Source organism: Rhineura floridana, chromosome 4 (assembly GCF_030035675.1).
Source record: "Rhineura floridana isolate rRhiFlo1 chromosome 4, rRhiFlo1.hap2, whole genome shotgun sequence".
In the NCBI taxonomy this organism is placed as follows: Eukaryota; Metazoa; Chordata; class Lepidosauria; order Squamata; family Rhineuridae; genus Rhineura; species Rhineura floridana.
In genome coordinates this window covers 161,225,135-161,240,325 of record NC_084483.1, presented here as the reverse complement: position 1 = coordinate 161,240,325, position 15,191 = coordinate 161,225,135, and the positions used below count along the sequence as shown (strand labels likewise).

The 15,191-nt window shown below is 43.2% G+C and overlaps 1 protein-coding gene across 1 annotated transcript; it reads left to right on the top strand.

Annotated features, from left to right (window-relative positions):
- The first annotated feature begins 4,579 nt into the window (after positions 1-4,579).
- Positions 4,580-5,470, top strand: LOC133384485 (ankyrin repeat domain-containing protein 9-like). Its single transcript, XM_061626425.1, has one exon. The coding sequence runs from the start codon at positions 4,580-4,582 to the stop codon at positions 5,468-5,470; it is 891 nt and encodes a 296-aa protein (XP_061482409.1).
- Positions 5,471-15,191: the final 9,721 nt, after the last annotated feature.

Genomic DNA, 15,191 nt, shown 5'->3' with positions numbered 1-15,191 from the left:
CCCCCGAGGCTGGCGACGGCTGAAGTGCCTCTCCCAAACCTAAGCCTCCACCCCGCCGCCCGCTCTTCCTCTCCCGGGCGCGCCGGGCCTCCGCCTTCTCCTCGGCCCAAAGAAGGCAGGGCGGGCGGGCATGTGCCTTCTGCCACATGGGCTGGCGAGGCTGAGGTTGGCGTTCGGCGACCTGGAACTCTGCGTGAAAGGCAGCCGGCGCTTGAAGCCGGTCGCAGGTGAGAGGAGGAGGAGAAGGACCGCCTTGGGCCTGTCAGCCGTTTTCCAGGAGGGAAGTGGCTGGGAGCCCCTGCCTGCTTTCGGGATGGGGAAGGCTCTTGTGTATATGTGCGTGCCCTTCTCCTTCTCCCGCACTTAGCCTCGTTGAACTCCTTTCGGCTTGTCGACCCAGTGCCAAGGCAGCTTCCATGCAACTCCCGGGGCCGTTTTCACACGAGAGGTTTCAAATGCCCCCTTTGCATTTCCCGCGTCTGCAGAGCCTGCTTAAAACTATTCCTCGTTCTGGCCTGCAGAAACACTTGTTCCCGCTCCAGGCTAGCATAGCATCCTTTTTCGTGAAAAGCCTTTTCATGGGTAATGGATGGTTTCCGGGGCACTTTTGAGTTGCCCTGTCCCGTTACTTTCGCCTAGTGTATCACATTCCCAAGATCACACATCTCTTTTTTTGTTTGTGTTAATGACTTTGTAGCTGCCGTCACTATGACAGTCTCTTGTCGTTGCCCATATATACTTGTGCTTGAAATGGAGAGTGTTTACTTTCAGCGACCCACCACATCAAGAAAACCAGACTCTTGTGCCCCCCCCAATAAGCAGTATCAAGTTGGTTGAAATGAACTGCACTTTCAATTTTTCATTATCTGAGTCTGATGACTCTGGTTGCAGGGTTAGCATGTGTTAACTAATTTGAGTATTGCTTCCTCAAATTGCACTGTCATTTATTTACTGGTTTTTATTTCTTCTTCTCTGCCTAATATGGAGTAGAAAATATTCTACAGCAGTCAACCTTAATCTGGTGATCGCCAGATGTTTTGGACTACAGCGCAGTTATTTATGTTCTCAGGCATGGGATTTAAGGTTTCATAATGATTAGATCATAAATAGGTGAAAGGCTTTGCATTAGTTCAGACAGCCTGTTATATAGCCTTGTTAATAAAAGAGATTTCCAGAAATAGGCTTTTGAGTGTGGTGTATCTTAACAGTCGTGCAAACTGAAATTAGTAATTTAGGCAAACTAAAGTTAGTAATTTATTACAGATTTATCGCAATGTGTTGGGTACTGTGCAGAAAGAGAAGTGATACATTATTAAAACCATTGCCCAGTTTTCTTGATCTAAGTCTCTTGAGCATACACTATGGGTCAGTTTACCTTCTACACCAAAGGACTTCTGTGGGATTTAAAATTAAGTTAAGCAAAATTCCCTGGACTATCAGCAGTAGTTTGAAACTAATCACAAAAGCCCGATTTCTACATCTAAAAGACATTGATTTCAAATAGCTTCTCGTACATCATTTTACTTTATTGCTTAACATATTTTAGATTAGGGAGTCTCAAGATTTGAGCCTCCGTAAATCAAATTAATGACTGTTCAAGTCTTTCAGAATGTAAGGTTAGAAAATAATTCAGTTGGAGCAATAAAATGATAATGTAATTGGGTCTCTGAAATAAGCTTCCTTCCCTAGCAGCTGCCTCCTTAAGGAGGCCCAAATTAACTTTTAAGGATTAGACAAACTTCTCTTACTCTGCTTGCTTGAACATTTAGCAGTGTGTCTGGTTTCTGACTGTTTCCTCTGGGTGTAATGACAAGACAGGTAAACATATAGTAAAGGGAGTGACTGTGTGTGTGTGTGTTTCCCTGTTGGCTACTGTACAGCAAGTGGAGCAGCATATTAAATAGTATGGTTTGCTTGCTTTAGAAAGCCTAATGGACACTTGGTTTTTCTCAGATAAATGGGGTCACGTTCAAAATACATTTAAGGGCAAAGAGCATAGAACCACTTAATTCTAATAGGGCTGGCAAAAGCTATGTTAGGGACTCATCACATTGTCTTTTAAGGCGAAGAACTACGGGGTGACCTTGGGCCAGTCACTGCCTCTCAGGCTCAGAGGAAGGCAATAGTAAACCACCTCTGTCTGAATACTGCTTACCATGAAGACCCTATCTGGGATCAACTTGAAGGCAGTCCATTTCCATTTTGCATCACCCTAAGCTTGTGAGAAAGAATGACCTTGTCACTTCAGATGGACCTAGGAACACCCTGTTAGGTAAGATTTCTATTTTAATCTCCAGAGAATTTTTTTTTGAATGGTATGCTCCAAGCAACTGGTTGATACAATGTATCATGTTTAATGACGTCACTAGGGCCCGCCCCGTGACGTCACTAGGGCCCGCCCCGTGACGTCACTAGGGCCCGCCCCGTGACGTCACTAGGGCCCGCCCCATTTTCTCAGGTTTTTGGATGGTTCCGACCTGGCAACCCTAGTTCTCCCCTATCTAACGCCCTCCTCATATCATCCACCAGAGCGACCAAGGCTGTTTCAGTTCCATGCCCAGTCCTGAAGCCCGATTGGAATGGATCTAGATAGAAGAAGGTCAGCGGAGACTGTGGTGTCTTTATGAAATATGGTTTATTTACACACATTCCAACCTGAGCTTAGGATGGAGGGGTTCAATGCATCAGCAGTCCAATATTCAATTTTTCAATAAGTGTTACAGGAGGCACCCAAAAAGCCATGGTGCGGAGGGCCAGTCTCTCTGCCTGCCTCCTGTCCGCAGCCTTTCTCTAGACACACACTCAAACAACCTTCTCCTAGCCACCAGAAAGGGGGGGGGAGGCTCTCCTTAAGTGTTTCAATGACAAAAGGATCTTCCGGGCCCATTTCACCAGTTGCTGGGCAACTAAATAGGCCCATTAACAACCTGGCCACTCTATTTGGTTAACAAATGAAATTCATCTGGCCAGCAGAGAGAGTTTCTTTGCCCCCAGGTGCAAGTCTCCAAATCAGAGGCTGGAAAGGGGGCCAACAGGAATCATCCTACCCAACCCCCATGCTCATAACACTACACCCTTCTCTGAAAAAGGCCTTTCCCAGACCTGCAAACAAACAATAGAATAACAGCGTCTCCTACAAAGAAATAACAGGTACAGGTTAGTCAGACATTGAAATATACATCATTAAAACCTGAACTGCTCTAATTCTGACACTTGACTGGATTGGGTCACATGGCTATCACAAAAGCAGACATCCCTGGAAGACAATCACCATGCAAGGGGAGTGTGTTTACCACTGAGAAGAGTCCTCTCAATGGCTGACTGACCTCATTTCACTACAATGAGATGCAATCAGCAAGAAACCCCCCCCCCAAAAAAAGTTGCAGAGGGACCCCCAAGCATGCCCGGGCCACCACCACTTTGCAGGAACTGGTCAAACTCCATCACTTTTGACGATTTTCCGTTCCCCTGACAGCATTTTCTTCTTCCATGGCACTGCAAACCCCAACCCCCCCAAAGTCACAGAGGGACCCCCAAACATGCCCAGGCAACCAGCATGGAGGGGTGCAGCTAAAAAACCCCTCTTGTTGTTTGCGGTTGGGTTTTTTTTCCTGAATTCCCCTTTTTCTACTTGATGAGCTTTCCCCCTGACAGCATGTTTCTTCTTCCATGGCACTGAAACCAACCCCCATAAGTTGCAGAGGGACCCCCAAGCATGCCCAGGCGACCAGCAGGGAGGGGTGCAGCTAAAGGCCCCCTCTTCTTCTTTGCGGTTGGTTTTTTTTCCTGTTTGCTGTTTGGTTTTTTCAAAGTAGGACACCTGAGCAGCCACGGAATGAGGGTGGAGGGAGAAGCCTGCAATGCTGCAATGGGTTTTTTGCCTGGATGAAACTAAGAGCAGAAAAGAGGAGAATAGCAACCCCCAGTGTCCGCAGACTTTACCTGCAGGAGACAGGGAAACACCACCCCTTCAGTTAACATTTTAATATGGGGGCGCAGCAAGAAAAAAACTGAATGCAGTTAACGCTAGCACATGTGAACACCAAAAAAAAAAAACTGCAGTGAGGACGGACGTATATGAACCGTCCAACTCAATCACGCTGCAAAAAGAAGCATTTATAATGTGGATCCTGGGCCCCATATAAACAGGGCCTCTGTTGCAATAACAATTGTAGCTCTGATTGGACCCTGAGTGCAGGCAGAAAATTGCTTCTCTGGCAAAGCTAATTATAGCCCCCTCTGAAAAGCTCTCTCTGCATGTAAAATCACAGCTATCAACCTGAGCCATATAGAGAACTGACTGCATTTACTGCCTGCTTGCATTGCAATGGTTAACTGAGCTGGTGAGATTGTGCTTGCCTCAACAAAATCACTGCAGTGAGAAAGGGAAAACAATGAATGGGTGGAGATGAACAGCCCATCAGAGAAGAGCTAGTGCAGTCCAGGCTGCTGCAATGACAGTCTGAAGGTTGCAGCAGCCTCTGGAATCTGCATTTAAACTGAACACCAATATTGTGTCTGTCGTTGCAAGAGGAGTCCTTTTTGCACAAAAGGTTTCGCTCATCGGTACTTTTGAGAGATGGCCAATAACCAGGCCAGCTTACAAGATGATCAGAGCAGGCACTGCAAGTTCTTATCCTATATGTTCTACCAAGCTGTCAGAGATCACAAGCCTGTGTGGATGCTAGAAGACATGAGGACTATGGAGTATTTATACTGGGAGGAAAACACCAGCCTGAGGACGTATTCACCTTCAGAAGCCCTGCTGTATGCTGTGGTGCACAATCACCTGCCTTATGCCCAGTATCTGCTGTCTCATTTTCCAGAGGAGGTTCTCAAAGTCCCTGGAGAGCATTTCTGCTATTGCCCTTCCTCTGCTCCTCACTTGGCCATGGCTGTAACCTACGACAGAAGAGACATTTTGGGACTGATCATCAGCATCTCACATAAACTGCCCAGCCTGAACTCCTACATCAACAGGACTGGCTGCTTTCATCTAGAAGATGGCAAGACCCCTCTGCATCTTGCCTGTGAGCTCCTGAGGTCAGAGACAGTCCTCATCCTCTTAGGGAACGGGGCCTCTCCCAGGATAGAGGACAGCAAAGGACTTACACCACTGGATGTCATCCTGGAGCAGATGTGGGACTCCAAAGTCAATGCGGCATCCAAAAAGCTCTGCCTTGATTACCTCTTGCTCTTCATGCCTAGCCCCCAGTTCAAGATGCAGAACATTCTGCGGGAGCATCCGGAGCACTGGACAGTTCTACTAGGGGAGGACAAGTTCAACAGCCTGGTGGGGAACACACCTGCATCTTTATATCTTCAAGCTATGCAAACCATCCTTCAGACTCTCCCACCCTCCCATTTCCCTAAAAGCATCCAGGAACTACCTATACCTCAGGCACTAAAGCCCCTGCCTTGCTTGGGCAAACAGCATCCAACAAAAAATATGGTAAATGTTTTTCCATGATTTTTTATTTGTCATATTCAAATCATGTAAAATGTTCAGGTGGGATTTTCAAAGGTGCTTCAGGCTGCAAACCAAACCCCAGCGTACTTTTGCTCGGGATAAATAGGACTACTGTTAAGTCAGTTATATAAAGGTTGCTGCCTTATGGGAACTTGCTACCCAGTTACCATTGAATTTGTGCCAGAATCTGGGCAGATGTTTGCATCTGATGCCACTGAAAATCTCAACCTTAATATACGTTATTAAATGCAATCACTGTAATTATATAGAATTGCCATCACAACACTTTCAAATGAAAAAAACCTATTCCATTTTGGTTTGTGCATTTGAAAGATTAAATTGAACCAAACTATTTCAAACGTACATTTTGCTTCCTGAAATCAGTGTAGCAGAATCCCTGATTTATTATTTGTACTTTATATAAACTATCCAGGTGTCTTTTTTTTTAAAAGGGCACTGTATCCCCAGGGCATTATATGGACCAGGATTCCATTCCTGCACATTGTTTGGCTCCTTAACTCCTGTTAACATAATTGAGGTTTAAACCTCATAACTGTATGCAGGAGTGCAACCTACCAGATCACTGTGCTGTTGTGGGAGCATAGGGTGGATGAAGCAGGGACTCTAAGTTTCCTCAAGTGCTGCATAATGAATCAGCAACTATGATCATAAATGCCATGGTGTTCAGTCCTATTGCAGTGGTGAGGAGTCCCTCAGGCTGCAGGATTCTTTTGTGTCATCTTAATAAAAAGGCTGAGCCTTTTTTTAGAAAACCTGGCTAGATAGGTAGTAGGACTGAAGGGATTCAAGGACACCCACACTTTTTTTCTTTTTCAAGCTGTGTGGCAGGGGGAAGACCCATTACCCTTCCATCAGGAGGTGAAATGGCACATCACAATGTGCCAGAGATACTCTCTTTCCCCCCCTTCCAATTCCTCCCCGCTCAAGGTGTCCCTCTAGTGTCAGGAATGATCATGTCTTCTAAGAAAGATGCTGCTTGGTTTGCATCCTTGTGCTAGAGACCTACACAGTCCGGCAGCTACTTGCATTTTGCCACTGCAAGAAGGGATGCAATATTAGACAACAAACCCCTGCTCCCTCCAGCAGGCTGCAAGACATGATCTGAAGTCCTTGCAGTTGCTGAGAAAAAAACTACTTCATTCACACTGAGACAGTCTTCACCAACCTGTTGGCTGGGGCTGATGGGAGTTGTAGTCCAAAACATCTGGAGGGCATTAGGTTAGAAAAACAGAATCAACAAGCTGTTGGTGAGAAAGGGTGGCGAAAGCTGGCTTAGGAGAAAGAGACCCTGCCTACTGTAGAGGATGAGGCGTTGCGAGTGAACACATGAGAGCTGCCTTCTCAACGAAAGAGTTTAACAAACTGGCTTATTTGCCTGTGGAGAAGCTACTGCTCCCTCTGTGTGCCCATCCCAACTTACTCCCAAGGCCAGAGATGTAGCCCACCTAAACAATGCCCCACCAGCATCTCTAAATGCACAGTTATCTCTGCAGCCAGAAACTACAGATCCATGTTGCATGGTTTTTACCTCTGCTACAAAAGACCTCATTCCCTCCGTGCCCATGTTATATATCAGGTGCACTTGCTTCCTCCTCTGATTTTGACCACACGCAGTTTTCTAGCCAGCACACTGGTAGCCAGGGCCAGCTCAAGATGTTCTGCTTCCTGAGGTGAAGGACAAGATAGGATATAGGAAGCTTCAAACGTATATAATTCACCAGCTTCATTTCTTCATACATTTCTCCTTTCTTTTCCTGTCCTGGTCTGTCTAGCTCAGTTTTGTCTATTCCCAGGGATTGAACCTGGGACCTGCTGCATGGAAAGCAGAAGCTCTATCACTGAACTACAGCCTTGTCTTATGGTGCCCCCCCCATTCCATATAGAAAAGCCAAATAAAGTGGCAGGTGAATTTTACCTCAACACTGGTGATGCTACAGCATCTTCTGCTGCACTTGAAGGCAGCAAGCTACCTTGGAGGGGGGGGCATGCTGTGTGGCAAACACACCTGGTTCCTGCTCCCCACTGCTGCCTGAGGCATCAGTCTCATTCTGCTTTATGATGGGGCCAGTCCTGTGTGATAGCCCAGCCTCACCATGTTTACTGGGAAGCAACTCCCACTGAAATTGAGGGGAGCTACTTCCCAATGAACTTGGGACCCATTGTTACTGTACATTTAAAGCAGTATCATACCACTTTAAAAGGTTATGGCTTTCTGGCAGCTGTAGTTTGTTAAGGGTGCTCAGTGTTGTTAAGAAGCCCCTATTCACATCAGAGCTACAGTTACAGAGTGGTTTAACAATCAATCCCTCTTAACAGGGAACTCTGAGAATTGTAGCTCTGTGAGGGGAATAGGGGTCTCTTAACAACGCTGAGCACCCTCAACAAACTACAATTCCCAGGGTTCTTTGGGAGAAGGTACATCTGTGTAAAGTGGCATGATACCATTTTAAACAGTTAGAAACACATTCTGAAACGGTGGAGAGCTGCTGCCAGAGTAGCCAATTCTCAGCTAGACAAACCAAGTGGTGTGACTCAGTATAAGACAGTTTCCTTGGATCATATGTTCTTCAAAAATAGGGCCAAAATATATTTCTTAAGACAACTTGGCTTAATGATAACTGTTGCTCTGTTTCAAGCTGTCTCACTGTCTTCATGACCCTCCCTTTAGCATCCTGAGGTTCACAGGATTTCCTTCCCCCCCCCAATCTATGAAAGGAAGAGTTGAGGAAAAGCCTCCCTATCAACCCAGAGCAACATCTCTATGCCGTAGCAGCACAGGGACATAAGCATAGGCACCTACTTGTTAATCAGCTACTAAATGTTAATTAGTAGATACAATCAGGGCCTATGCATAACATGCCAAAATTATGACCTATGCATCAACCCTAACTGGAGCCTTCAATCCCTGTTCTGTTTGCTCAGTAGCAACCCAATGGAACAGGGAGGAAAACACAATGACTCAAAACCACAAACTCAGAATTATAACTGAAATGAATACATCAGTTTATTGATGTAAAACATTTAATGGTATTATGGGATTCATAGAAAATAAAACGAAGATAATACTTTAACAATGTTGTTATGTGCCTTCAAGTCGATTACAACTTATGGGGACCCTATGAATCAGTGACCTCAAATAGCATCTGTCATGAACCACCCTGTTCAGATCTTGTAAATTCAGGTCTGTGGCTTCCTTTATGGAATCAGTCCATCGCTTGTTTGGCCTTCCTCTTTTTCTACTCCCTTCTGTTTTCCCCAGCATTATTGTCTTTTCTAGTGAATCATGTCTTCTCATGATGTGTCCAAAGTATGATAACCTCAGTTTCATCATTTTAGCTTCTAGTGATAGTTCTGGTTTAATTTGTTGTAACACCCGGTTATTTGTCTTTTTTGCAGTCTATGGGATGCGCAAAGCTCTCCTCCAACACCACATTTCTAAGGAGTTGATTTTTCTCTTACATGCCTTTTTCACTGTCCAACTTTCACATCCATACATAGAGATTGGGAATGCCATGGTCTGAATGATCCTGACTTTGGTGTTCAGTGATACATCTTTACATTTGAGGACCTTTTCTGTTCTCTCATAGCTGCCCTCCCCAGTCCTAGCCTTCTTCTGATTTCTTGACTATTGTCTCCCATGGTGATTCAAAAGCTCTATTGTTTGATACAATGTCTTACAAACTCGAACCAACAAACGTGCTCCACTGGGGATATGTCTTCTTCCTTCACCTCTGAAACGACCTCCATTTCATCCATGGCACCCCAGGCCCAGGTTACAACTTTGAAAGCAGGTCCATCCTCAGGAACAGTCTTTAATGACAGCCGGGGTATACTCAACCATATTGAAGAGATACATTGACCTCACCATCTAGGTTACCCCAGTCAGATGAGGTAACTCAGCCTACCTGTAAGCGCTCTACCTCATTGAAGACGGATTCTCCATTACATATACTATCCTGGAATATAGCAGGGTGGTCATCCAAACAAAATATTCCAGACTTTATTAACTTTTTAAATCGTCAAGATGTAATTTGCTTACAGGAAACCTGGAATACCACAGAGTTGAACATAGATGGCTTCAACGCTATAACCTTACCAGCTGTCCACCAAATAGAAAAAACTAAGGGACGCCCTAAAGGAGGCCTGGCTATCCTTATTTCTACAGCATTAAATGTCCGTTGTAACAAAATTCCAGCATGTAATAACTTTGCCATGGCTGTTCACCTGACTTTTGTTAAAATGTCTCTTCTATTAATCAATGTATATATCCCCCCTGCTACTTCTAGGTCACTTACTGATCAATTGTGGGAAGATTTTGATTATTATACCACGGAGTTGGAGTCCCGATTCCCTGGAGCCTTGGTAATTATCCTGGGAGATTTTAATGCTAGGATAGGCCAGAACAATGAGACCCTTCTAGCTTCTAAGTTGTGGAGGGGGGAAATTAACACACATCTAGTTCCTGAGCTAGTGAGAACCTCCAAGGATTATAGCGTCAATTATCAAGGAATTTGTTTATCCCGTATGGTTGGCAGCCATAATCTTACCATTTTAAATGGATTAAAGCCCCTTGACGCTTGTGCGGAGTACACATACATATCAAATAGAGGAAGTAGCGTGATCGACTACGCGATCACGCCCCCCCATCTTTTGAATTCGATTATGAATTTTTCGGTCGGCATGAGATTGGACAGCGATCACCTACCCATTTCTTTTTCATTGCATTTAAAGGTGAACTGTAGGTTAGCGGCAGAATATAATCCGGCCATCAATCAAATGTATTTTAAATACAAACAACCCATGTGGACCTCATTAGTTGCCTCTAAAGTAGCGGAATTTATAGCATCTCCCTTGGCTAAGAACATACAGGAGTCTTTTGGAAATTCTCCCGACCTCACTCAATCTCTAATTGCATTGGACTCTTTGGTTGAGTCATTTCAACCTTTGTTAATACCGAATAATGTGCCCACTCGATCAAACGTGTGGGATGACTCGCATAAATGGTTCGACCAAGAATGCCTTAACACAAAGAGACAATTGAGAAACATATATCTATGTTATCGCCATCAAAATGCTAGAGTCTTGCCTGAGATATAGTATATAACCAAAAGGAAGTACAAAGCTCTTATAGTGTCCAAAAAATGACAAGCAATACAATTGGGATGGGAGTCCCTAAGACAGGCAGCCAAAGATAGCAACTCCAAAAGGTTTTGGTCTCTAATGAATGGCTCCATTAGACCTTCCAATTTTGCCCCTTGTAACATCCTTCCAAACGTCTGGGAACAATATTTCATGAATTGCCAAAAGGATTCTTATCGCTCGTCTCCAAAGATTCCGTTTGTTGTTGACTATGAATCCTCTCCCCTTTGGCCGCCAGTTACACAATCAGAAATACTTGATTTAATTAAAAACCTAAAACCAGCCAAAGCTCCAGGTGGTGATAATCTTCCCCCTGAGCTTCTAAAAACACACTCAGAATGGTGGGCGCCTATTTTGGCCAATCTTTTCACTCTGATTAATAATAAGGGACATTTTCCTCAGGCATGGAAGGAAGCCATTGTTGTGCCTATTTATAAGAAAGGTCCCAGGATGGAGCCGGCTAGTTATAGACCAATTAGCTTACTATCGGTGATTGGGAAATTATATGCTAACTATCTAAAGAACAAGCTATCCAACTGGATGGAGGAGGAAAATGTACTGGGAGAGGAACAGGCAGGCTTTAGGAGTGGTAGATCGGTCATGGACCACTGCCTGTTATTAAGCCATCTTGCCGAAAAATATAGAAATCAGGTAGGGAGTGGTCTTTACGTTGCTTTTATTGACCTGAAGGCGGCGTTTGACTCTATCCCACGGGATATACTGTGAGCCAAATTGGCTAAAACAACTATCGATAAGAGATTGTTGTTCTTGATTTATAAGCTGCACCTGAACACTTCCCTTCGTGTTCGCTGTAGCCAAAAAGGAGATCTCTCCAACTCAATTATCACGTCAAGAGGGGTGAGACAAGGCTGTGTGCTGGCCCCACTCCTTTTTAATCTCTTTCTAAATGATTTGGCCCCTAAATGTTTTTCACCTGACCTCCACTCGCCTAAAATTAAAGGAACCAGTTGTCCTATTTTGCTTTACGCTGACGACGCGGCCTTGCTCGCTTTTTCTAAAGTTGGCCTCAAACGCTTGATTAGAATTTTTATGGAGTATTGCTCAGAGAACGCATTAACAATTAATTTTTCAAAAACTAAAATTCTAGCGTTTACAAAATCTTCCTTAACTCCCATGTGGAAAATTAACGGCCACTCCACTGAGCAAGTTAGTGCTTACAAATATCTAGGTATGTTATTCTATTCCTCCCTTTCTTGGATGCCTCACATCCGCGCGGCAGTTGCGACGGCCCGAACATCGATGAAGTGCTTAGTACGCTTTTTTTATAACAAAGGGGGGCAATATATCCCGGCAGCTATAAAGGTATTCAGAGCCAAAATTCTAGCCCAACTATTGTATGGTGTCCAGATCTGGATACATGCGTTCAATCCCATGGTGGAGACAGTGCTGTCCATCTTCTTACGAAGAATCTTTGGAGTTCAAAGATGCGTTCCAAATGCTGTGTTAAGATTGGAAGTGGGATCGTGCTCGGTAGAATGCCAAGCATGGTCCCTAGCTTTTAATTTTTGGACTAAAATTGCTTATATATGCCCGTCAGGTTATCTGTCATGTCTTGGAGAAGACGGGCTCCTATCCAGCTGGATGAAATGCTTTTTAGACAAGCTGCCCTACTTAGGCCTTTCATTAGAATTTCTTTCCTCCCAAGACCTTGGTAGGGCTAGGCAGATTATTAAGGATAGACTCCATGACATTGATAGACAATCAACAATCCAGGCCGCATCTAAAGTATGTTCCCCCCTTCATCATAAACTGGACTTCAACTTTCTAAAGTACGCGCCATATCTAGATGTCTTAACGAATCCCAAATACCGATTAGCATTCTCTAAGGCCCGCTTCAACTGTCTGGAGTCTGCGCTCCTGGAGGATAGATTTAAGGGCATGCCTCTGTCTGTGTAAGGAAGGCTTAATAGAATCTCTGCCCCATATGCTCTTTGCTTGTCCTCTATATGCTGAGGAAAGGGATCTATATATCGTACCTTATATGCAAAATCATCCCAATAGATCTCCTGAACATTGGATGTCATGGCTTCTATCTGGCAATAATAGCTCTCATTTGATTTCAGTTGCTAAGTACTTTTATGCAGCCCAACGTAAAAGACAGTTATTGACTATTAACCCTTCTATGTAATTGCTTAATATTACTAGTACTAGTTTAGTGATAATTTTAACAATATGTTTGCAACTGGTTGTAATTTTTATTTTTCTTGACGGGTCGTTGACCGTAATAAAGTATCGTATCGACTATTGTCTCCATTTTGGTTAATGACTGTGCCGAGGTATTGATAATCCTTGACAAGTTCAATGTCCTCGTTGTCAACTTTAAAGTTACATAAATCTTTTGTTGTCATTACTTTAGTCTTCTTGATGTTCAGTGGCAGTCTTGCTTTTGTGCTTTCCTCTTTAACTTTCATCAGCATTCGTTTCAAATCATTACTGGTTTCTGCTAGTAGTATGGTATTGTCTGCATATCTTAAATTATTAATATTTCTCCCTCCAATTTTCACACCTCCATCTTGGTCCAATCCCACTTTCCATATGATATGTTCTGCGTATAGATTAAACAAATAGGGTGATAAAATACACCCCTGTCTCATGCTATTTCCGATGGGGAACCAGTTGGTTTCTCCATATTCTGTCCTTACAGTAGCCTCTTGTCCAGAGTATAGGTTGTGCATCAGGACAATCAGATGCTGTGACAACCCCATTTCTTTTAAAGCATTCCATAGTTTTTCATGATCTACACAATCAAAGGCTTTGCTGTAATCTATAAAGCACAGGGTGATTTTCTTCTGAAATTCCTTGGTCCTTTCCATTATCCAATGTATGTTTGCGATATGATCTCTGCTGCCTCTTCCCTTTCTAAATCCAGCTTGGACGTCTGGCATTTCTCGCTCCATATATGGTAAGAGCCTTTGTTATAGAATCTTGAGCATTACTTTACTTGCATGGGATATTAAGGCAGTAGTTCGATAATTACTGCAATCCCTGGGATCCCCTTTTTTTTGGAAATGGGATGTATATTGAATGCTGCCAGTCTGTGGGCCATTGTTTAGTTTTCCGTATTTCTTGACAAATTTTTGTCACATTTGGACAGATTCAGTCTCGGTAACGTATAGCAACTCTATTGGTATGCCATCTGTTCCTGGTGATTCGTTTCTTCCAAGTATTTTACAGCAACAAAGTAATTTGGTAAATTTGCTTTGGTAAAGCAATGTGATATATATTTGCATAAGCTAATTTATTAAAACAATAAAAATGTGAACTAACAGAATAAATCATAAATTATTTGATATAATATACACGCATACACAAACTCTTACACTTGAATCGGGCAATGCTAAGACATTGATCAAATTACAAATAAATAAAATCCACATGTTGTTTTGAAACAATTGATTTCCTAAACATGTTGCAGTAATGTAACAAATTACATTTCAGTGAAGTGTGACAGAATAAAATGTACTGGAGGACATTTTAGCATGAGATACTGGCAGTTCTCTTGCTTTACATTATATGCATCATATCCTTGCTAATATTTCTAAGAGTGCAAGATTCTCTTTATTCTTTTATTTCCTATTGGAGAATAAGATGTCATGTTAACTGGGATTTTTACAGTTTGTAGAAACCACAGCAGAAAAGACTTGCAAGGAATTTCCTGAGGCAGCTCACTTTGCATTGTCGGTCCCTTTCTTCCTGCAGATGAAGAGCTAAGCAGAAGGGAGATTGATTAGGATAACAAATGATGCTTGCTAAACCAATCTTGTAGAAATATCAGCCATAGCTTCGCATCAGCCTCCAAAGTCAAAGGGAAGGAACTGCTCCCCTATCCATGTGACTGATTTATAGAAGAATGGAGGGGGGAGTTGCTGGAATTAGACCTCACCTTGTGACAGTGAGACATCAGCTGTTGGAATCTGTAGGGAAAGGGCTGGCCTTGGTGTTCACTTCATTCCTATTGCAGCTGCAACTTCTAATTTGGATGTCAGCAGGGAAAAGATAGGAACAAAGATGGCACTAGTTAACAGCCACTATTTAGTAATAATTCCACAAGGGAGATATTTGCATACAGTTTTACATCTTATAAGATCTCCCGAAATGAACCAAACTTTACACAATCGAATCCAAATTCAGAAGGATTTATAGAGATGTTAAATTGAATTGAATTGAATCGAAACTTTATTTTTACCCCGCCCTTTTTCCAAACTGGAACTCAGGGCGGCTTACAAATAAAACTACATGTAGTTAAAAACATAGAAAAACATACAATTAAAATACAGTTAAACTATGCACAACCTTAAAACCGCAAAAGGCACTTAAAAATCTAAAAACAATTTAAAATAATACAGATAATAATATAAAACAATAAAACAAGCCTTGTAAAGCCCAATCCTAAACACCTTCTATCCCAAAAGCCTATCAGAATAAAAAAGTATTTACTTGCTGATGGAAGGACGGCAAGGAGGGGGCCATTCGTGCCTCCCTAGGAAGGGAGTTCCAGAACCTAGGAGCAGCCACCGAGAAGGCCCTATCTCGCGTCCCC

Coding starts and splice junctions, on each gene's coding strand:
- LOC133384485 (XM_061626425.1), top strand. CDS start 4,580: ATGGCCAATAACCAGGCCAGCTTACAAGATGATCAGAGCAGGCACTGC.